This window comes from Schistocerca americana, chromosome 3 (assembly GCF_021461395.2).
Source record: "Schistocerca americana isolate TAMUIC-IGC-003095 chromosome 3, iqSchAmer2.1, whole genome shotgun sequence".
NCBI lineage: Eukaryota > Metazoa > Arthropoda > Insecta > Orthoptera > Acrididae > Schistocerca > Schistocerca americana.
The window spans coordinates 520,959,672-520,985,202 of record NC_060121.1 but is presented as its reverse complement, the minus strand read 5'-3'; the positions used below and the strand labels follow the sequence as shown (position 1 = coordinate 520,985,202).

The 25,531-nt window shown below is 41.8% G+C and overlaps 1 protein-coding gene across 3 annotated transcripts in view; it reads right to left on the bottom strand.

Annotated features, from left to right (window-relative positions):
• Nucleotides 1–25,531, bottom strand: part of LOC124605534 (phospholipid-transporting ATPase VA) — a 354,547-nt gene that overhangs the window by 103,541 nt on the left and 225,475 nt on the right. For all 3 annotated transcript variants that reach the window (XM_047137281.1, XM_047137282.1, XM_047137284.1), the window contains exons 3-4: nucleotides 4,086–4,290; nucleotides 1,605–1,797 (exon numbers count right to left, since the gene is read on the bottom strand). In XM_047137281.1, coding sequence (XP_046993237.1) covers nucleotides 1,605–1,797; nucleotides 4,086–4,290 — 398 coding nt within the window. The remainder of the gene's footprint in view (nucleotides 1–1,604; nucleotides 1,798–4,085; nucleotides 4,291–25,531) is intronic.

Here is a 25,531-nt window from a genome sequence, read left to right as displayed (position 1 = left end):
TCCAAAAACCACAAGTGAAAACACAAGTCATATCTCAGGTTCTGCTTATCACAGGGATAAAGGGCCAATTGGTTTGGATAATCCATGGTCTAATGATCTGTTGGAAGAATGGGCATACTGCAGCTACCCTACAGTACAGGGTCACAATTTAAACACTACACGCTTCCTCCAGATCAGGTAAATTGAGCAAACCAGTTGGTTCTGTTGTGTTAGGTGTAGTCAATGGTGCACCTTAGGCTGCTTATAAAGTACCATTTGTCCATCAGCAGTTCTTGAGAAAACCCGAGACCATGATTTTTGAGCATGGAAAGTGCCATTGTGAAGAAGGCCACATTTTTACTATATGTTACTAACATGATGTTCTCGGGGAACCTTGAAACTACTCAGTATCATTATCTGTTATAGGGATCCAGAGGTATAAAGTTACCATACTTACGCAAATAATATCCAGTATCAGATGTAAATGCAGTTTTAACTAATGTAGAGAACACATAGCAAGGGTTCTAGAGTCATCACAAGGGTTTTGAGGTTATCACAAGGATTCTGACATCACTGAACTACATTTTTAGTCAGCATTTTTTCATCAATAAAACTTAATGATGTACTGTCTTTGTGTAATGCACACTTCAAACGTATGTATAAATATGCCCAAAAAGTTACTGCGGTGATAAAAAATTGATTAAAAAGTGTCTTAACATGACTGAAAAGAACTTAAAATGACTCCCAAAAATGATGTAAAACTGGGAAGTCTGCAAATTAAATTTAAAAAACCATATTTTTACAAATCATAAGCTGGGTGTTTTCAATGAATTGAGAGCAATTAGCAACTTGTCCTGAAAAAATGTAAATCAAACGACTTCAAAACTTCACTGTCCTACAGTATCTGTTTCATATAAGCAGCATGCTCCATTGTAAAAGGGAAAAGACGGGAAGCATCTTAAAAATGCTCTTGTTGGAGAACAAAAAGGAAACTATGTTCCTCTTTAAAAGAGCAACAGGAAAGTGGTTCACAATGGCCAAGGCTAATTAAGTAATTTGAACATCTACCACTGTTTTTCAAATTTGAATTTAATAAAATCCAAATATTGATTCTGAAACTAAATTAAAATATATTTTTAAACATTTCAAAAGTGTTTCAATTTCTATTTTGAGATTACTCAGTCTCATCACTCAAAATTATATTTGATCATTAGTCATTGTTAGCCATTGTTATAGAACTTCAAAAGCTTGATTATGTCTCTTAATTTCATTATGTACTCAAAGTTCATACTCTGAAAGATGATGACACAGAGTTAAAAATACACATACTTTTACTTTGTAAAGCAACATATCAATAAGCTTTCACTAACATAGAATCGGTAGGGATGTATAAACAAACAACAACATAAACAACATAATGTTACCTTTTCTTTTAGAAGAGGAAGTTATGTTGAATTCTGTTCTCATATTTGTACTTTGAGCTATGTGTGGAAATAGTGGTTATTTAAATATAAATAAAATTACATTAAAAACAAAAAGTACAAACTGTAATTTGCATAAAACATGAACAATACTTTACAAAAACCTACGTCAATCTAATTTCTTTTCCAATATAAGCTTATTACCTGCATAGACAACGATTCCCTCCACAAAATCTGTGTTTTTCACCATGCAGTCCCTCAAAAGAAGATTATCTGTGCTTACTGGTACTCTTTCACCATCTGGATGCACAATTGAACCATGAAAGCGATAGATCTTTGTTGTTGGCCCATCAACTTCCACCACTGATCGGAATTTACATGGTTCAAATATATCTTGCTAAAATCATGAATAATACGCAGTAATCAGCATTTTGGTTCATGTCATATATTAAAATAGCAGCTTTATGACAGACACAATGATCTTCAGTTCTATGGTAAATTCATAAAACAGAGTTTTATAATATTATAACTAAGTCATAATTGTTTGTTAAAATTAATCTTTTAGTTGAAATTCATGAACTCAATGTTTCTATTATTTTTATTAATTTAAATTCACATTGTACTGTTGGCTGGATGTCCCAGAGTATAAATTCAGTAGCCTAATTGAAAAGGTTTTCTTTTTTCACAAACTCTGGCACCTATCCTTCACAAAGTGTAGGTTTTGTCTAAATTGTATCTGTCCACCGTAGGGAACTATGATCAGTGTGCTGAATTTCAGTGCCATGCTTGGCTTCTTGATAAGGATGTGAGAGAAGGGAGAGGATGAAATTTGGTGCCGATACATATCCTACTCCTCTTAAATCACACAAAGGTCACTATCGAGCTTAACATATCCATATGGCACGTAAATTATCATGAACAGTCTGATATGCACTCACTTCTTGAAACACCATGAATAGGCTTAGGGATTTAACTCCAGATACTGGCATAAGTTTGGTGATCACAAACTTTACATCACCATCTCTCCTCTCTTTAGAAAAATCATGAAGGTTGTTGAAATTTTCTTCCACCACCACAAATTGAACCAGATCCCTCTTCATATGTGTTAGTAAACTCTGCTGCAAAAGAGGGTATGGAGAGAGACATTTATTTTGCATAACATTCATCACTAATAGGAAACCATACCACTGACTACTGCAATGAAGAAAGTTTGCTGTCAGCAAGCAAGGCAAAATATGATACCATATGAATTTCTGATAGTCTTGTCAGATTTGCAGTGTGTTCGGGCACATCACGATAAAACATCTTTATAAATAAAATATATTCAATGCAGGATCGTACATCATGACACATTTCAGTAGTTTTCAATGTTTTGATCATTTATTCCTATGCATCTTGAAATCCCACAGGTGCCATTAATCATTCAGCTACTTGGAGACAGGATTTTGTCCTGTAACAGAATCTATACTGGTTGTTTTTTATTTGTCCATTTACTCTCAGATTATCTGTCTTAAGAACACAAATATTCAGTACTGAAAGTAAACTGAAGAATGAAAGGACATTGCTAAAAATACCGATTAGTCAATTGAATGGTTCAGCAGTTCTCCAATACGATAAAATATTCAAATCTGTATCACTGTCATAATGAGGACAGTCACTAAATGTGAAACAGTATCAGCAACATAGAGTTCATTAAGTTTTCCATAGTGTCTTATTATTTAGCAGCTGAATCACATTTTCCATTCCTCCAGGTTTCAATATCACACTCTCATAGGTGCCTCAAGTTCAGGGTCACTGATATTACCTTTGCACCCATTTAACACTGTTCTACTTAAAAGTACCATGTACCATCTTCATTCTGTCCCAAAATTTGCAGTGTAATAAAAAGAAACGATGTATTATTACTAAATAACTTTCTGCAGAAGTGTTATTGAATTTAATAAGCTCATTTATTTAATTTAATGCATGAAGTTCTCATTTTAAAGACAAACTGCATTTGGTCAGAAAAAAAATAAAAACAAAACAGTTACATTCATTCAGTGGAAGTTGATAAGCAGTAAAAGAACGTTAGAGTTTAAGATCCCATTTATAATGAGCCATCAGAGATGGGAGAACAAGGAGAAGGATGGGGAAAGAAATCATCACAGTCCTTTTCAAAAGAGCCCTCCAGGAATTTGTCTAAGTTACTTACTGAAACTGTGGAAACTATGTATTTGGATGGGGATTTGAACAGCCATTCTGCCAAATGCAAGCCTTAATGAGCTATCTCTAACACAAAATTTGTAGGAAAAAGGAAGTGTCTGACTGGTCCTAATTCCTAACAGAGAAGTTATTTATAAGTTAGACATAAATTACAGAAAAATCTAATCAACTTATAACATAATTCTAATTTGATGCAAACATAAAAGCTATAGACAAAGAGTATGGTTCAAATGGCTCTGAGCACTATGGGACTCAACTGCTGAGGTCATTAGTCCCCTAGAACTTAGAACTAGTTAAACCTAACTAACCTAATGACATCACAAACATCCATGCCCGAGGCAGGATGCGAACCTGCGACCGTAGCGGTCTTGCTGTTCCAGACTGCAGCGCCTTTAACCGCACGGCCACTTCGGCCGGCTAGACAAAGAGTAAAATAAATTATTTTAAATAAATGCCCTCAAACATTTTCTGATTATGCATTACCTTCTCCACAAAACCCCTCGCCACTTGTCTCTGTTTCAGATTGGTCTCTCCATCCAAATTGCAAGAATCGATGTAGCAAATACCATTAGGGTCACTGGACCGCAGAAGAAGAATATCTGCAGGAATTACCTCATTGTTTGATAAATGTACTAGGTCTCCAACTCTTACTTTCTTCCATAATGTTTTTTTGTACCGCTCTTCATCACTGTAAAAAGAAAAACACATCTGTAACACCAAAAAGACTTAAGTAACCAAAATATATAAAATTAATGAAAGCATAACCATAATAGCAATTACTCTGCCTGAGAAAAAAATGAAGCACCCAGAATGAGAAGAGGAAACAAAATGAAATTTCACAGCTTTAGGGGATATGTGATGTTATTTCAGTGATTATAAAACTGAGTGAAATTTACAAAGATCTTGACAGCAGGAGCCTGCTTATAAGTATGAGATTCCATGCCCCTCTACCCAGAATGCATGCACTTACTCAGTTGGGAAATATGTCATTAAGCTATTGTATAAACTTGTTTTAACTGGTCCGTGATATCCAGTATACTGGCACTGGGATGGAGTTGACATCCAAGTTGGTCCCACACGCTCCGTCTAAGAAAGATATGGTTATCTTGTTTGCCACAGGAGTGTCTCAACATCATACAGGCAGTTCATGACTGTGCATTCCACATGTGGATGAGCAAAATGGCCACATGGTACCATCACATGACAGGGAACATTCTGTGACAAACTATCAGAGTTTCCTCAATAGCTAGTAGCCATAATCTGAAGTCATATCTGATGGGTCTCCGCACCATCACGCCTTGTGTACCACCACCTTGCCTCTCCAAGACACTGGAATATTGGGACCTCTCCCCAAGTTAGCACCATAATCACCAACGATTGTCTCCGGGAGTAGTACAGAACAGTGATTCATCACTGGATACAATGTGATGTCATTCATCAGCAGTCAACACTTCCCAGTCATGGCACCACTCCAAACACAGCCATTTGTGGTGTTGTATTAACTGCAGCCTATGCATGAAATGGCAATTCCTAGTCCAGCTTCTGCTATTCTGATCAATGGTGTAGGATTCCACAGAATGTTAGAAGGATCCCTTACTTGCCCTTGGATGGCAGAAGCAGATGTGAATGGGTTACAATGTGTCTGGTGCATGATGTAGTGACCTTCCTCATGGTGGTCAGACATGATTGACTGAACACTTGATGAGGAGTATACTTGCCCTCACATTTCCACACAGTCCAACATGAGGCCATTGTCACATCCAAATGTCCCACAAATACGGATACTGCACGATTTAACCAGCCAGTCAAATTGAGACCCACAATGCGCTTCTTTTCAAACTGTCAGGTGCTGATAACATGGTCCCACTTGAGTGTGCACCATCTCCATATCCTTCAGAGTGATTACTCAACTGCTGTTGCTGGTAACAACATTAAAGAAACCCAACATTAATGCTCTGTTGGGGTCATTCAACTTATCACAGATAACTGCAATTCTGATCATTTAAACATTCATCAATCATGTGTACATGTACACAGTTACATCAACATTAGACTAAGTTCCCTGGGACCTCCATTTTTTCTGTCAGGCAGCATATTATTCTGAATTCTTCTATTTTTAACAGCAAAATTCCCTGATATTACGTGGTACAAATGGCTGTTAAATAAATTCTCCAATAAACAAACATACGACTGTACTGATAAGTACACAAGTTCAGCCACATATCACAATTACCATGTATGTACCCTTTTTCTTTGGCATTATTTCTCCCTTTTCAGATCCAACAAGTGACTGGCAGTTCCTCAGTCTGGAATTTCTGGAGTTTATTCTATTTTTTGTCAGAAGTCTATCCTGTAACTGCGTCAACTTACCTAACACGAAAGGGGAAGTCAATGACAGCACATATCATGAAATAAGATAAATATAGCTTTGTGTGTTTTTATGCTTTTTTGGAAGATAGATTAAGAATCAGCATGGAACCTTTGAGCTCACAGATGTTAAGAGACCAACTGTTGTTTATTTGAAGCTCTTATTAAGCTTTATCACTTTACACCCTGCCGTTGTTTTGCTTATAGCTGTCTTATTAGCCGATTCCTTTTTTTTTTTTTTTTTTTTTTTTTAATGAAATTAACTGATATAATATATTGCTCACCCTTGGCTTACAGGGGCTCACAGGTTTTTCTGGTTCTTGTATACATGTTTTACTCTTAATACTAGATTCCTCATTTACTGCTGTCCCCATAATCTCTACCTGGTGATAAATTCAAACCTGCAAATTGCCATTACTATCCAACCAGAGCAAGAACTAATCCTTCTACCTCTGATCTATTGCAATTTCAGTAATGTTAGAAAGAAATTGTGCCCTGAAGCGTGAATCTCATCTGTGAATCAATTTTCCTGCTATTGCTATTTTATGCATTGATTGTGTTATGTCCCAGATGACATAAGACATGATCTGAGGTTACATCAATCAAAATTTATGCTCTTTGCATTATACTATCCAGTCTGTTTATGTGACAAACTGTCAAAAGCTTGAATAATTATATTTTACAGCGCAGACCAAGTGAGATGTTTAGGAAGTGTGTCAATGAGCTTCTGAAAGGTGCAATCCAGGAGGTCCCACAGATTATTGACTGGGTTTAAGTCCAGGGAGTTTGGTGGCCAGGGAAGTACAGTAGATTCATCCTTGTGTCTTCAAATCACACATGAACAATACACGCTGTGTGATACACTGCATTGTCCTGTTGGTCGATACCATCATGCTGAGGGGAAAAAAAATGCATGCAGTGACGGACGTGGTGCCCTGTACCTAGTTATGGACATGGTCCCCATAGACCATATACCATATACCTTCCAGAATGACCAAGATGATACAGAGAATGCCTCGAAAACAATCCCCCAACCATAATGCACCCTCCTTTGGGCCGCACCCTTCTGTAAACTGTTGCAGGGCGTTCACTGTCAGGCTTTTTAGGCTGTACATACCAAAAGCCATCTGTCTCATTGAGCATAAAACAAGAATCATCTGGAAAGGCCACCTGTCACCATTCAGTGGATGTGCAATTGCAGTAACGACATGAAAATTCCAGCCTTCATTGCCAATAAGCAGTGTGCATGGGCGTATGAACCAAATGCACGCTGCGGAGGCCCATAAAGAGCAACATTCGCTCAACGGTCATTGAGGGCACACTGTTGGTAACCCCTAGGTTCATTTGGGTGATGAGCTGCTCAATAGTTGCACATCTATTTGCCCATACACATCTCCGTAACTGGATAGTGGTCCAACTTGAGCAGGTACCAAGGAGTGAGTGAGTGCTGAGAAACAGCAACATGTAATGTCATTTCACATGGAATAAGCTGATTGAGATGCACTTGGCCTATGGCGCTGTTCTTGACAATGCAAGGGTGGCTCATAGGATTTACCAGGAACATTATCCATATTGCAAGCTACCTCAGAAAAATACTTTTATATCAGTTGACAGACATAAGAGAGAAACAACATCTATGAGAGCTAATAAGCATGATACAAGCAGGAGATGCACTGTTCATAAAGCTGCGTTTGACGAAGATAAGTTACATCCAACAGAGCAAGATCCAATGACAAGAAGCAGACAAGACGTTCATAAACTTGGCAGAGACCAGCATCACATCTGGAACGTCATTCATTCATGAGACTGGTTTACATCCTATCCAGCAACAAAAGTTACATGCTGTCAGGTCCAGGTGACTTCTCTAGCTGTATGGAGTTTGTTGACTGGTTCCTACAACAAGCAGCACAAGAGCCACACTTCCCTGACGTGTGCTGTCTATGGACGAGGCTTGCTTTACCCACGAAGGCATTTCCAATCCACACAACAGCCATGTTTGGGCACTACAGAATCCTCATGCAATGTATATACATTGTCATCAAGAGCGGTGTGCTGCAAACGTGGGTGGGAATTGTGAATGACTCACCCATGTTGCCTCAAAGGTTAATGCTCACACTTAACTTGTGTTTTTGCAATAAGTATTGCCTGCACTCCAGGAGGATGTACCATTTGAGAGTCAGGCAGAACCTTTGCTTCCAACATGATGATGCAACTCCACATTTTGCACATGCTGTCCAATATCACCTAGACAGGGCATCTGCTGACATACAAATCGGGCGCGGCGGACCAATGCGGTAGCCTCCACATTCGTCAGACTTGACACCATTGGATTTTTTCCACTGGGGTGCCATGAAAGACAACATGCGTGCAACACCATTTGAAGATGAACAGGACTTGGTGGCTCCTATTATGGCAGCAGCAAAAGTGGTTCAGACTACTACTGGCATAATTCAGAGAACACGCACATCCCTGCGTCACCGCTATATTCTATGTCAGCGTGAAAACGGTGGTCAGTTTGAACAACTGCTACGACATGGCCATGTTAATTAACTGATGGCACGTCTGTATACGAGAGCATACTCTTTTTCATTTACTTTGTCCTTTTTAAGCCTGTTGTAACATAAAACATGGGAATGTGCTTGTTTTCATTTATAAATAAGCTCTGTATGGCACGTTAGCTAAGTATGATACATGTGTATGTGACACTTTAAGTTTTTGCTGTAGTCATCGTGACGACTGATTACTCCAAACGCTTTTTTTGCATATATATTTTCCGTGAATCACTTTTCACTTTGAGTACAGATGTACATTTGTCAGATTTCAGTTACGTTTATGTAGCGCAGAAATTATGCAAATACGTCCCCGAGTTCCTATACGCAAATTCCTTCCTTTGACGCTATTTTTCTGCCCATGCATCTTTGGTCAAATTGTCTTTCCATACCCTGTATATAAACTCAATGTAAGATTTTTGCTAAATAAAGCGCGGAATGAGACTGAAGCAAGTTCCATTATTCGAACCAGAAATCTTTGTATTCCTTGCTGGAACGGTTTGTCACTTAGTGCGGTGACCGATTTGCCTCAACAGAAAGTGATAGCGGGAAAAAGTGAAGTAATGGAACTTCAGCCGGTAAGCAGTCAAAACCAGCGAAACTCAGGTGACGCAGGTGTTTGTTCGCTGACCGCGACTCCAGGCGCGGGGCAGCTGGCAGTTCGTTAAGTAGGTCACGCATACAGCCGGCGCTCCTTCCTGACGTCATCACCCCCACCTAACGCAGCGTCCACCCACGCGTGGCACACACCCTCCGCCTGCTGTTAGCGTTATGAGCTCTCCAGTAGCCCAGTGATTCACTGCGGAGCAAGTGCTTCCTAAGTGATGGACCATTCACAGTCGTACGCCTACAATCGCTGGCCACTGGGTCCCTAAAGCTGGATCGCACTGTTTTAATAATTTTGGTGTTAGTTAAGTGACTGCGTGTCGAACGTCCACAAAATTTGTCCGTTCCAATAAGAAAGAGAACTGTTAAATAACATATGATAACTGAATCACTGAAAGGTGTTAGCGAACATTTTTAATTAATTTGAAAGGGTCGTAAAAGAATAAATCCGTAACATTTGGGCACTTAAGAACAGTCGAGTTCTGAATCAAGGCGCGTTGTGGTGTTGTATGATAGATCTGTTCCTCCTTGTCCGCTCACTTATTGTTCCTTCCTGCCACGTGGTCTACAAGGTCGCAACGGGATGCAACATGACGTTCGAACAGCGACAATTTTTCATCTTTCACTACAGGAATATTTCCCATTTGCTAACATCCAGAAATACGGTTGAGGATGCTATAATACAATTTGAGAACAAGAATGGGATACAATCTGTCCCTCAAAAAGGGCAGCCAAGCAAGCTAAATGAAAGAGAAGAGAAATCGATTATGAGAAAGATTGATCCTAACTTTCTATTAAGGACACCTAAAATTGAAATCCATCTGCTCCAAAACGTAGTAAGCAAGTACGTGAATCAACTGCCCGAAAGGTTACCAGGGAAGACGGGTATAACGGAACAGTGGCAAGGGAAAATGCCATTCGTGAACAAAGTGCCCCGATGTGAAACGCTCCAATTCCAAAGTTCACGTCACCAAAGCATCATGGTGTCTTTGTCGATGACAGCAAATTCAATGTCTTCTCAACAGACGGAAGAAAAATGGTGCTGGGAAAGGCAAATGAGGAGCTGCAGGATAGACATTTGCAACCTACTGTAAAACAAGGTGAGCGTAGTGGTTTGATATGGGGATGTATTTCGTCGTCTAGTATAGGAGAAATTACATTCCTGGCTAGCATGTTAAACAAGGAATTATCTCGCAATATCCAGACGCAAAATTTACAAATGGGCGCAAAATGGAGGTTAAACATACATTCAGTTTTTTCCGAAGTAATGACCCGGAGTACACATCATACCTTGAAAAAGAATGGGTTCTTTATAATTGATACAGTCATTTTTGCAAGGTCTTTACTCCAAATTTTGACAAAATGAATTAAGGACGGAACCAGGTTCTGTACACATAGATGCACCTTTATGCATGAAAAGGGCTACATTCGAGACACTGCAAATTTGTTTCTGCGACTTCTTCACTGCGACATCGTTTAAGTATGGGCTTTATTCCGGAAATAGCGCCCTTTCAATGATGATCATCTCCACGTGCGATCAATAGAATACCTAATGCATTATTCGTTACGTTTAGCCTTTCGTAAGAAAAGTCGTATATGTTAAACGATACTACTAAATTGTATGCATAATGTACTGAAGCTAAAAGAAACTGGCATGCGTATTCAAATACAGAGAAACGTAAACAGGCAGAATACGGCGCTGCGGTCGGCAATGCCTATTAAAAAGCAAGTGTCTAGCACAGTTGACAGATCGGATACTGCTGCTACAATGGCAGGTTATAAAGAATTGAGTGAGTCTGAACGTTGTGTTACAGTCGGCGCACGAGCGATGTGAACAGCATCTCCGATGTAGCAATGAAGTGGGGATTTTTCCGTACGACCATTTCACGGGTGTACCGTGAATATACCAATCCGGTAAAACATCAAATCTCCGACACCGCTGCGGCCGGAAAAAGATCCTGCAAGAACGAGACCAACGACGACTGAAGAAAATCGTTCAACGCGACAGCAGTGCAATCCTTCTGCAAATTGCTGCAGATTTCAACGCTGGGCCTTCAAGTGTCAGCGTGCGAACCATTCAACAAAAAATCATCGATATGGGCTTTCGGAGCTGAAAGCCTACTCGTGTACCTTAGGTGACAGCACGACACAAAGCTTTACGCCTCGCCTGGGCCCGATACTAGACTGGAAACATGTTGCCTGTTCGGACGAGTCTCGTTTCAAATTGTATCGAGCGGATGGACATGCACAAGTATGGAGACAACCTCATGAATCCATGGACCCTGCGTGGCAGCAGTGGACTGTTCAAGCTGGTGGCGGCTCTGTAATGGTGTGGGTGTGGGTGCAGTTCGAGTGATATGGGACCCCTGATACGACTCCGACGTAGGCATCATGTCTGATCACTTGCACACATTCATGTCCATTGTGCATTCCGACGGACTTGGGCAATTCCAAGAGGACAATGAGACACCCCACACGTCCAGAGCTGCTACTGTACATACCTGCCAACTCTCCCGATTTAGCAGGAGACTCCCGATTTTCCACTTTTTCTCCCGCCTCCTGTTATTCCAGTATTTCTCCCGATTTTTACTAGTTATCGTCAAACTTACGATATTTGTTTTGAAAACCCGCCATTTCAGTTGTTTTTTTTCCGCCAGTTGCCGGAATTCGTTGCGTATTAGTCGACCTTAATCAATACGTATCGAAGTTTATAGAAATCAGGAAGTCGCGCGCGATTTATATATCGATGGTTATTTTTCCTCTTTCCCGCGCATTTTTTCGAAATGTGCCCGTGTCCCGTAGTGCACATGTAGTAACCTCGGTAGTGCACAGTGTTCTGCTTGGACGTGTGTTGATGCATATTGTCGTAGTGTTTCGATTCGGGGCTTTGTTTTTAAACATGGCCAAAAATACAACTCCGTCTTTTTAAAACAATTTTCGGGACAGTTTTCGTGCATTATCGAGTAGAGGAAAGGCCCGTTGTTCGCTTTTTGTACCGTTTGCCGATGTGACATTTGTGTATCACATGGTGGAAAAAGTGATGTTTCCAAACATGTGGGAACAAAAAAGCACCGAGACAATTTGAAGTGCGTCAGTAACAATAAAAAACTGGAATTCAGCGACAAAAGTGAAACTGATGGAGTGATAAATGCTGAATGTTTATTTGCATCTTTTATTTTACAACATAATTTGCCGATTAATTGCGCTGACCATGCGAGTCACCTGTTCCGGAAAATGTTCCCGGATAGCAGTATAGCGAAAAAATACAGCTGCGGAAGATTGCAGATTCATTGCCTATCGAGGTGAATCAATAATATGAACGCGTAAACGCGTAGTGTGTTCTTTCGGACATGTCCGAAAGAAGAGACACCTCACATTAATGTAAATGGCTAGGAGCTCAGGCGCGTAAACTGATGTTTCTTTCAGTAGACGAAATAGTTCACTCTTCATTTTTTCATCAACATAAGCACGGCCGTCGTTGTATTACACTCAGATCCTCAGAGCGTGCTTGCTTGCGTGCGCGCGCGCGCGCACACACACACACACACACACACACACACACACACACACACACACACACACGTGGCACATATTGGAAAGACTTTCTAGATTTATGTTATTGATTACTGATCTCTGAAGAGTAGCCGAGATTACTGTGCAAATTTGGTGCATGCTTGATAACTTCGTACGCTTCCTTGAAATATAGTTGCTGTTGCGTTCTTTGAATGAGGTGCTGATTCTTGCATAGTGATGAAAATGCCCCCACTTGTGGTGGTGTTGATTATTACGTACCCAGTGACGATCGGTGAAGCAACGCACTGGAATGTCGCAGATTTTGTTTCTCAGCACATCCTCAAAGCGTTGTAGGGGTTCAGAATAATTTTTCTACTGAATTGTGTCTAAGTAGCAATAACGGTGTGTCTATTGTTTCAACAAGCAGTGCGTTAGTCGTGGTGGATACAACAGGTATGCATAATCACTGAGTTTTGTACTGGTAGCTGTCGAGTATCTGCAGCGGTTGCCGGAATCGATAAGAAGGGGCCTAAAGAACATTTATCGTTCTTATGATATTTAATTTTGGCAAACGTACGTACAACTCAATCTGGTTGCAGTCCAGGCAGCGAGTACACACACTTGCAGCATTAAGACCACTAATGGTTCGGTCGCTGAAATACTCTGCATGAAACTGAAACAATAACTCGGCTGAACTCCAGAAAGCACACTATTAATTACCCACGCCGAGAAAATCTCAGGGGGACAGCACTGGAAGAATCCATGCTGGGTTGGTGGAAGCAAACGATAACGACGTACAATCATACAAGTATGACTCAATGCCTAAGTGGCACAGACACCTCAAAATGTGGTCAGCCAAGACTGAATAGCGAAAAACGAAGTGGCTGAGCATCACTCTGTGGAGATCCAGGAATAGCAAGAGAAGTGGAGATCTTGATGCTCGAAGAACAGCGTATCACAATCGAGGCAACAGTGGAAGGAATGAAAATCAGTCAGGGATCAGCATGCAACATTCTGAGTATAAAAATGGTTGCCGCCCGCTGGATTTCTACGGCTGCCGATACACATTCAAAAAGGTCGCCGCACGGAGGTGGCAGCACAAATGATGCAGCAGTGTCACGTTAATCTAGAAAACTTCTTGACCTGCCTACTCATCGTGTATATACATGGTTCAGTCATGTACCGCCCATTTTATAGGTCAACGTGCAGTAACCACTAGCAGACGACAGGTGGCAGGACTAGCAGTGGAGAGCAATGAAAGCGTTGTCGGGGGACGCGGAAAACAGTGCAGTTGTCGTAATACTGCAACGGAGCGACATATCTGACGTCCAAATGGCCTGACCACTGGCTTTCGGGTCAAGGGTGGGAGAATTTCCAAAACGGCTAAGCCTGTAAACTGTTCGCGTGCCGCCGCGGTTAAAGCATATCGTGGATGGCAAAACCGGCCCCGAGGCAACTGTGGTACACCACAGCTCATAGAGGACCAGGAGGAACGACGGTTCTGGAGATGTGTGCGGGCGAATGGAAGCGCGACTACTGAGCAACTTACCGCCCAGATGAAAGGGTTACCAACAGCGTCACCTCAACAACCGTTCAGCGAACGTTGCTGCATATGGGTCTCCGCAGCAGGCACCTGGTTCATGCATCCATGCTGACTGTTTATCATTGGCAACGAAGGCTGGATTTTAGTCAGCACAGCAACTGGACGTCGAATGAGAGGTGACAAGTGGCCTTTTCGGATGAATCTCGTTTTATGCTCCATCAGGCAGATGGCTATTGGCGTGTGCGGCGTGAAACGCCGGAAAACGAACACCTCGCAACAATCGTCAGAAGGGTCCAGGCCAGAGGAGAGAGCGTTATGGTCTGGGAAATGTTTTCATGGCGTTCTCTCGGTGATCTCGTCATTCTGGAAGGCACAGTGGATTAACAAAATCATACAGCTATCCTTAGCATCATGTACAATCGACGTGTCACACAGCTTGTAGCGTATGTGCGTGGTTCGAAGAGCAACAGGATGAGTTTATCGTACTCCCCTGGGCGCCAAATTACCGGATTTAAGCCCAATGGAGGACCTGTCGGACCACCTAGATCGGGCTGTTCGCGTCATCGATCCTCGTCCGAGAAACCTCGCGCAGCACGGCGCTGGAGTCGATATGGCTCCACATCCCTGTCGGCACCTTCCAGAACCTCACTGACAGTCATCATGTCCGTCTCGCAGCTAACCTCGCTGCAAAATGTGGTTTTTCGGGCTTTTGACACGTGGTGACATTAACGTGACTGGACAGTGTATAATCATATGACCCGAGACGATGGAGAAAAGGAAGCACTGCAAACTTTCTTCACTAATTCTGATTTTTTGTAAAAATGTGGGTCCCTCAGAACCTCATTTTCACTGTTCATATGGCAAACTGCACAGCACAGAGCTGTCAAAAACATGGAAATTTTGGTGAAAATCACCAATGGTAAAGGCGAGAATCAGTGCAGAAATTAACCGTCAGTTGCGAAGCTGTAGATTGCCTTTCTATGAATATTAAAATGGGACAAAAAATTCGTTTGTGTAAGAGATTCTTTGGTGATAGTTAGTGAGTTCACCATAGGCGGCTGGAACCTACTGACTTCTGAATCCGCGTCACCGTTCGTGGGCAGTCGGGCTTCTAGGTTTATTTTCCATTGCTCAGCGAGTCTCAGAGTTTGTCAGCTAACTGCGATTATGTCCGTCACAAAACATAAACGGCCATTTTTATTGTTCTTTAATCAATATTTGTTATAGAGACGCAGATATCTTAATATGCATGTTTTTCGATCAGCATGGAATATTTATCAAATGTGTTTTTTCCGCAGATTTCAATACTAATCAGTGCTTCGCCGATTTCCCTGCAATATCATGCTATACGTAAACAATTACCACAGAGTGACGAGCGTACGTTTTGAAGCATGTTCCAACGCCATTATAAATGTTTGCTGGTGTGTATCCATGTATGGAAGTGAAACATGGACGATAACCAGTTTGGACAAGAAGAGAATAGAAGCTTTCGAAATGTGGTGCTACAGAAGAATGCTGAAGATAAGGTGGGTAGATCACGTAACTAATGGGGAGGTATTGAATAGGATTGGGGAGAAGAGAAGTTTGTGGCACAACTTGACTAGAAGAAGGAATCGGTTGGTAGGACATGTTTTGAGGCATCAAGGGATCACAAATTTAGCATTGGAGGGCAGCGTGGAGGGTAAAAATCGTAGAGGGAGGCCAAGAGATGAATACACTAAGCAGATTCAGAAGGATGTAGGTTGCAGTAGGTACTGGGAGATGAAGAAGCTTGCACAGGATAGAGTAGCATGGAGAGCTGCATCAAACCAGTCTCAGGACTGAATACCACAACAACAACAACATTACAAGAACAAGAGCTCATAGAATATCATTCGAGGATTCGTCATAGGAGTGACGTAGTCGCACACTGATCCATCACGGTGCCGAATGGAGGCAGGTCACATTAATAATGGGCTTCGAAGAGATACAAGAGCTTACAGAACTGTTTAGCCCCGATTTCATTGCGTCCAACAACATCCCTGAACTCAAAACGTTGGCATAAAACGCATGGAAAAGACCAAGACACAGAAAGGCCGCCAGTACTACAATCCGCATGCTCCTTCCGTCAGGAGATGGTGCTTTACGGATTGGACATGCTGCAGACAATATCTAAAGACTATCAGAATGTTATCCGCCCATCGCAAAAATTTCAGTAGTCACTTCCTTAGAGACTCCCAAGCAAATCCGTGTGACTCACAGTCAAAAGGTGATTTAAATTACGATTTATCCTTGCGTGAGTGATAACGCTTTCATCACGTCAATTTCTACAAAGAACTAACTTTTAAGTAGGTTTATTAAACAACTTTCCATTAGTATCGCCACCATCTAGCATCCAAAAATACAGTAAACGATCACTGCACACTGTTTACGATATTGTGGCCGTACATGCTACTGACTGAATTCCCCAGGAAAGCTTTCATACCTTCCCATCGCCTGTTAGGCGATAGTGTCATCTCTACATGTAGTTTAATCTTTTACCTTACGCTTCACAAAACGAAAAAAAACTTAGCAGTATCCTATGAGCGCAGTATCAGCTAGTTGGAATCGGTCAACACAAGACAAATACCTAATACCTGGATGTGACACTTTGTAGAGGTATGAAACGGAACGATGACAGGCAGGTGGTGGACTTCCGTTTATTGGCACAATACTTTGAAACTCCAATCAAGTATGTGGGACGAGTACAAATAAGATTAACAGGAGATATTGACGATTACAGAGCAGGAAATCGTCACAGGTTTGTTTAACCTGTGAGAGAGTGTCACAGAAATACCGATGAAACTCATTACCAGATACTTTAAGATAGACCAAACTACCCCGAGTGAAACATTCCTAATTCCGTCACAGTTGCTTCTTATTAGGGTGGCGCCTATTAAAGGTGCACTGAAGTGCTTGGTTACGTGACAATCAGCTCACACATAGATAACAGACACGCTGCACAGACTTCTAGTTCAACTGCACTTCACTTCATGAATACATCCACAGTGCGAAATTTGTCTGACATTCAAAGTGATTTGTATATTACCTATGTGGGAACTGACTGTCGGCTAACCACGAACTATTAGTGCAGGTTCAATAGACACGGCTTGAAAATTAACTTCGTTGTTCCAAACTAGTCGCCAGCTTTTGAACAACTGTGACGGAGTTACAATAAAAAATTTGTTATCCAAGTTGCTGGTTCCGTTCTAACAATTTTGGAAATACGTAGCATCCCGAGAAAAGCCTACTGACAAAGTTTCAAGAGCCGGCTATAAATGATGACTCTAGTAACATACTGTAACACCTACCAAATCGCTCCCGTTGGGATCGTTAGGAGGCGAACAGACCAATTACAGTGCGCACAGAGGCATTTAACAGTCGTTCTTCCAGCGCTCAATACGTGCATGGAACGGGAAGTAGTCCGAGGGGCTGGTACGATAGGGTGTATTTCACAGTAGTTTGCAGGGTGGCAATTAATATGTTTCTATTACTGTTTACACCTCCCTCCTCTCCCTCACAGTACCTCCTCTCTCTCTCAGTAATATAAGGGATTTTATATGTTGCCAATTACCATGATCTATTGTTACAATTTGTTTGTTATCTGCTACTATGTTCTAAGCATAAACAGTTCGATTTAGAAGTCTGACTGATAGAGGCAGAATCAAGAACTAAGGCGAAATAAGGGTATCCCCTACAAAAAAAAGTTAAAAAATGTTACTGTAGTTTCAGTAACATTCGTATGGCTTTACAAAGGGAAGCAGGAAGATTTGACCTAAAATTAAAATAAAGTTGATTTTTTACTTGTTAATTATTTATTTTTTCAGTTGAAACGAAAGGCATATATAAATTTCATAAAATACATAAGGAAACTTCGATTTTATTTTGCAACGTAATTTTTTTCTGGTTCAATAACTTCAGTATGCTTCGCCAAGTTCTTTTTCTATGTTGGTCAAATCGGAAAACACATCATCATTCTGTTTTGGTTCTAAAGGAGGAGTCACAAATGGAACCGGCTTTGCTTCTTCTTCTACTGCTGCTGCTGTGTCATCATTTTTGTCACTCGACAAAGACAAGATTTTTACATTAGTCAGAGTACTGCCGATTTCCATATGATCGTCAAAATGTACGAAATTGTAGAAAGTAACATTTCTTTTAAATCAGGAGGAAGCTCCTCGGGTACCCTGAATACCGAGTCGATTTCTCCTTTCTCCTGTTGCTGTTGAGTCTGTTGCTCCTTGATGAATCAGCATTTCTTCAAACACAACGAAATCCCATCTGGTTAACATTCGTCCAGGCTTTATCAGGCATGGTCATCGCCGGCAAAACTGTTGTGTTCGTGTGCGGACATCTTCCGTGTTTCGGTAGGAAGTTTCAATATTTTTAATTGTATCTTGGTCAATCGGTAGTAATTTCGAAGAGATGTTTGCATGGAAAAAATGATTGAAGTTCTCCAAAAATGATGGGCATAGAATAATGTGCATCTGTCCAGAGAAAGCAGAGTTTTTTTCGCTTCCGTATTGTCCAGGCTCAGCAGCCACTCATTGTACACTTCTGTTCCCATTCATACCCTATTGTTGGAAGAACGTGAGATAGGTAATGATATGACACCCCTGCACGTCTAGGGTTAACAGCTTTCGTTATCAGAAGACGTTCACTTTCACCGTACAGTACTGACAAACACATACGATTTCGGCGAAGTACGTAAATAAAACGCTTATAACGATCACTCATTACAAGCGAGTCTCATAAGGAGTGGTCGCCAGTGGTCGGATCGACTTTTTGAAATCATCGATATGGTGATGTAGCTTTAAGGTCCCAAGCTGCACACCTAGTAGCCATTCATCCTGGTGGGCCATCGTTTGCGAGTAACCGATGGGGAAAAAAATCTGAATTTCGCCTGAGCCTCTTCAGCTTTAAAAAAGTGATCTGCATCAAACAGCTCACCCAGGGTAATGGTTAAGGTACTGGCCTCACATCCGAGCAGTTGTGGTTTCGAATCTCATCAGATTCGTACAAAGTTCTTAATTTTACATCTTTATGAAAATGATATTGATCATAATTTTATTCAATTAATAGAATTAAACGTAATTTTTTTATTTCAGTTGCTGTCTCTCATCATTTTAATCAACTATTAATTTTTACAATTGTTTTCATTTTTTCTTCCTATCATTCTTTTCCACTTGGGATCTCTGTGCACGTGAATTTAATTATTTTTTATTTATCTATCATAATATTTAAAGATCTGAAACTGCCGATGTACCGATTAAAAAACAAAAGATGAAATAATCTATTTACACTGACAATGCAATTGTGTTACAAGATGCAGTTCTTTTTGGATGGTATACGTCGTAAAAACATTAATTCCTATTCCAGTATGGGCAAAGTAACGCGGATGAAGATTTTAACGAAAGAAAAGATTATAAATGAAACGAAATTCAAGCAAAATGAGGAACGGAATAATGAATGCAATAACATGGACAAAAATACAGGATGATAAAACTGAACGAACTAAATCGAATACATACAAAGTAATTAAAATCACATGCACAAAAGTATTAAGTGGAAAAAGAATGATAGGAATAGAAATGAATGCAATTCTAAAAGTTAATTTAGTGCTTAAAATATGACAAACGAATAGAAACAAAGAATTACATTTAACCCATTTAACTGAACAAAATAATGATAAAAGCATTTCGATAACGATTTAAAAATAAAATTCGAATCACGTGACAAGATGCGAATCCACAACCTGTAAAACATAATGCCTGTAACTTTATCGTTACACTGCGCAAGCAATCTGTTACAGATCCCTTTTTTAAAGCTGAAGAGAAGCACGCGCAATTTTTTTTTCCGTCGCTTTCTCGCAAATGAGGGCCGACAAAGGTGAATGGCTGCAGGGTGTGAAACTTGGGATCTTAACCTACATCACCCTATAGATGATTTAAAAAGTCGACCCTACCGCTATGGGCCACCTCTTGTCAGTACAGTAATAACAACCCAGGGTAGCTACAGCTGAAACTTCTGTAATACCGGTAGTAGAAAAGCCTATTTTTTTTACACTCGCTATGGCTGCGCGTCACATGCCACTATGTAAATCAGCTACCAACCACGACACAAGTGGGGTCAATGGCGTCAACGTAAAACTATAAACATTGCGCAGACAGTTCTTAACTCCTGAGGATGCCTAAGATTGTGCGTGCTGTGGCGTCATGTACGAACATCAGAAGCTAACGCATTCACTCGCGTTACAGTAATGGATTTTATGCTTTTTTATCTTCCAGATTTTTACTTTATTGTTTGCTTTGTTTCCATGACACACTGTGAAGGTTGTAAGAGGAGTTCACATTATTCCTAAGAGCGTTCTATCACAGAGAGACCAATTACTGTTATTTAGGACAAAGACAAGGCCTACACTGTGCCTAAATACGAGTATGTATAGATAAAAAAATAATGGAAATGGTATCAACAGCGAAAAAAATTAGCTCTATTGAAGGAGAAAAATATTTTTGGATGCAGTCGGATATTCTCTAAATATCGTTTGACATAAAAGCTAAAAGTAGTACGACATCATTTAAAAATTTATAAAAGCTGTTGGCCCATATTACAAGAAAGTAATTGTTTTGTATATTTGTAAATATCATCTAAAGCAAATAAATTTTGATGTTTCAAAACGTTTGGGCGGCTCTTTTCTGCAGACATACATATTCCGCCAGCCATCGTACGTTGCTAAGCAGAAGGTACCCTATACCACCACTAGTCACTTCCTTTCCGGTTCCACTCACAAACAGAGCGACGGAAAATCGACCGTCTATATGCCTCCGTATGAAACCTAACTTCTCCTATCTTACCTTCGTGACTCTTTAGCGAAATGTACGTTAGCGGCAGTAGAAATCTTCAGTAGTTAGCTTCAAATGCCAGTTCTCTAACTTTTCGCAGTGGTGTTCCTCGAAAAGAACGTCGTCTACCCTCCAGGGATTCACATTTGAGATCCCGAAGCATCTCCGTAATACTTGCGTGCTGCTCGAACCTACCAGTAAAAAATCTGGCAGCCCCGCCTCTGCATTGCTTCGATGTCTTCCTTTAATCCGACCTGGTACGGATTCCAAACATTCGAGCAGTACTTACGAATAGGTCGCAGTACGTGTTCTACACGCGGTTTCCTCTACAGATCAACCACACTTTCTTAAACTTCTCCCAATAAACCTATGTGAACCATTCGCCTTCCCTACCACAATCCTCACATACTAGTTCGATTTCGTGTCGCTTTGCTACGTTACGTCCATAACGACTTGACTGTGTCAAGCTGGGCATTACTAATGCTGTACTCGAAAATGTGGGTTTGTTTTTCCTACTCATCTACATTACTTTACATTTTTTCTACATTTAGAGCCAGTTGCCACTCATCACACCAACTAGAAATTTTGTCTAAGTCATCTTGTATGCTCCTATAGTCACTCAACGACGACACCATCCCGTACACCGCAGCATCGTCACCAAACAACCGCGGATTGCTGCCCACCCCCCTCATTCCGACAATTCTCATCAATCTAGAAATTCTCCACACAAACTTTGTCAAGAACACAACACCTTGTGATAATATTTCCTAGGCCGTTTTTGAACTCTACCATCATTATTGTCTCTTTAATTCTGGTACTATATCTCGAGTTGTAGGAAGGAAGGTCGCTAACAGCCTCACTGCGCTAATCAAAACATTCACAACACACGCAGTTTTGGCAGCGACGCATGAACAAAACAGACCACTGGTGAAGGGCAAGACTCAGTACTGGAACAAAAAGCCAGGGGCGCTACCGTAGACTCACTCGCGAAGAGTAGCGCAGTGAGACAAGAAAGCGCCTCGTGTACGCGGCTGTATCGCGCTCCAAATGTTTGCGCCGGCTAACGACTCTGGGGCTGGAGAGCGCTACCGCCGGCTCATTCCAAGGCGAGCGTCGGCCGCGGCCGCAGCCGCAGCCGCTCCTACGCCCAGCCTCCCGCCTTACGTCAGGTAACGGGCAGGCGGCGAAGGTCGAGGAGAAAGGCAGCCGGCGGACAGCGCCCGCCGACCTTGAGCGTGCTGCGGAGCGCTGGGGCCCGGCGTACGTGAGTATCTGCCATTCTGTCCGCCATCCACTACAGCTGGGCGGCCGCGCTCGCAGCCCGGAGCACACTCCCGTTCACCCATCCTTTTCGGGAATCCCGGGCTCGCGGCCAATAGAAGTGTCGCGTCCGATCGCGCTTGACAAGAGTCCAAAACGGCTCCCTTCCACTGCACACTGTGGAAAGCCTAATCGTCCATGGCATCTCATCCATCATTACAGATGACAGGAACAGTATTATTACTGTATTGATTAATAAAGACTTTTTTGGCACTGTGGTAATGTGTCCGACTACAGATCCATGGTATGGTGTTCCAGCTCCAGTCAGTTCCTGACTTCTTGTCTCTCGCTTATTCCTTCTCTCGTCTCTTCCAATGTAAATTTGGAAAATGCCCTGGTTTCGGAGTCCAGATTAAGCCGTAGGTCCCAGGTAACTAGCTCTGCAAGTCGTTTCAAAGGTCAGAGAGAGACAACAACATAGCACCTGCAATAAAATCGAGCCTTGTGAAGCACTATGGTGTCCAACCAAACTTCTGGCTGATGTTAGCTCTTCCTTGATCTCCTATACACGAGCGGCTTTCTTGTCACCACTGGACTGCTCGTGGCAACTGAGTCTACAACAGCGCCTCTGACGTACAATCGCACCAAAAAGTATTGGCACACGTGCGTATTTATCGTTGCTGGTTACAAACGCCGCACTTTCCGGTACACAGTACATGTACGTGCTACCTCACATACCAGACATTACAATTCTGCCCATAGTGCCTACCATTAACAAAGAAATGCAGTGTTATGGGCAAACACGTATCTCCTCTGCACACAAAAAGTATTGGCACAGAGCATGGCATCTCGGTATATTGCTGGGTTTTCAGGTACCGGAACGCCATCTGCTGACACATTAGACACTGCGTGTTGTTGACGGCCCGGTCGCCAGTATGTTGCTGTAGTGCGCGATAGTGGTCAGCATGGGGCCGAAGAAGAAGGAACATTCAGTGGCGTTGCGTGAGAGAGTGGTATTGCTCCATTCACAAGGGAGAAGCTATCGACAAATCGGAGCAGAGGTGTCTGTGAGCTACACCACGGTAAGAGCCATCATTCAGAAATATAAAGAGACTGGAACAACAGTGAATAAGTGTCGTCCTGGACGTCCAAAAGTGCTTACAACCCGAGAGCGTCGCCATATCATCGCACTTGCTCGGAAGGAACCTGCTACAAGTGCAGCAACTATTGCTGAGATTGTTCAGACAACGTCCGACAAGACGGTTAGTGTTCAGACTATACGAAATGTGTTGAATGAGGCTGACATGCATGGACGTTCTCCCAGGAAGAAGCCATACATTTCGGAAATTAACCGGCAGAAACGCCTGCAGTTTGCCAAGGACTACATCAGCAAGCCGATGGAGTTTTGGAACACTGTGATATTTAGCGACGAATCGAAGTTCAATGTGTTCGGATTTGATGCAAGAAAGAAAATTTGGCGCAAGCCGAATACGCACCTCGACATCAAACACATGCATCCCACAGTCAAACACGGTGGGGGCGGTATCATGGTCTGGGGCTGTATGGCGGCTTCCGGCGTTGGAAATCTAGCTGTAATTCACGGCACAATGGATCATATGAGATACATTGACGTGTTGCGAGGTAATTTACACGCTAGTGCACAGAAATTGGGCCTTACTGGGGTGTTTCAGTTCCAGCAAGACAACGACCCAAAACATACCGCCATGAAAACCCGGGAGTGGTTACTGTACAATGCCCCCAGAAGGGTTCTAACACCACCTCAGAGCCCTGATTTGAACCCCATTGAGAACCTGTGGGCTCATCTTGACACACAAGTCAGAAAAAGGCGTCCGTCCGGTAAAAACGACTTGGAGAAAGTGCTCCTGGAGGAATGGTCGAAAATTACCCCTGATATCACCCGGAATTTAATACAAAGCATTCCTAGGCGTTTACGTGCTGTTATAGATGCTAAAGGGATGCACACTAGCTATTAGATGGTGAACATCAATGAAGAAAACGAACACACTGTCCGATTCATATGCGTGTGCCAATACTTTTTTGGGTGCAGAAGAGCGATGTTTTTTTTCATGACACTGTATGTTACTTTAAGGACAGGTGATTTTGACATATTTGTAAACTATGTAATGTAAGGTGTCACATGTATGGGTTCTGTTCTGAAATATATGTTTCGTTTAACCTACAACCACTAAAATGTAACTGTGCCAATACTTTTTGGTGCGATTGTATGTGCTGGACTGCTGGTGCCCTTGCTAATTGATCACCTTGCAGACAATATTGACTGTAACGTCAGATTTTTCGCAGATAATGCATTTATCTACAACGAAGCATTATCTGAAAAACTGCACAAAAACTCAAACGCATCTTGGTAAGATTTGAAAGTGGGGCAAATGTTGTCAACATGCTTAAAACGCACAGAAATGTAAAAGTGGGCACTTCAAAAAACGAACAAGAAAACACAGTATCCAATGACTACAGTACAACGAGAAAACTGGAATTGATCTACTCTTGTAAATACCTATGTGTAGCACTTCGTAGGTATGAATTTTATCCATAGTGGATGCTGTTGAACTGAACGATCAAATACGCTCACTCGTGGGTAAAGTAGGTGGTAGACTTAATTCACTGGTAGATTGGTTGGTTTGGGGAAGAAGACCAGACAGCGTGGTCATCGGTCTCATCGGATTAGGGAGGGATTGGGAAGGAAGTCGGCCGTGCCCTTTCAGAGGAACCATCCCGGCATTTGCCTGGAGTGATTTAGGGAAATCACGGAAAACCTAAATCAGAATGGCCGGACGCGGGATTGAACCGTCGTCCTTCCGAATGCGAGTCCAGTGTCTAACCACTGCGTCACTGGTAGAATACTAGGTAAATGCTATTAGTCTAAAAAGGAGATTGTTTATGAATGTCTCGTGGGACTTACTTGACACGGCGTTCCACTGCAGACTTAACGAAAGTACGAGCACACGGATTAGGTTCCCCGATATGTTAATGGCTCAAAGACTTCTTCAGTAATAGAACCCAGTAACTTTTCCTTGACAGTGAGTGTTCAGAGACGAGAGTTTCGCCAGGAGTGCCCCAGGGAAGTGCGGTAGTACCGCTATTGTTCTCTATGTGCATATATAATATATCAGAGAAGGTGAGCAGCAATCTGTGCCTGTTTGCTGATGCTATAGTGTACGGGACGGTTGTGTCGTTGAGAGACTGTAGGCGTAT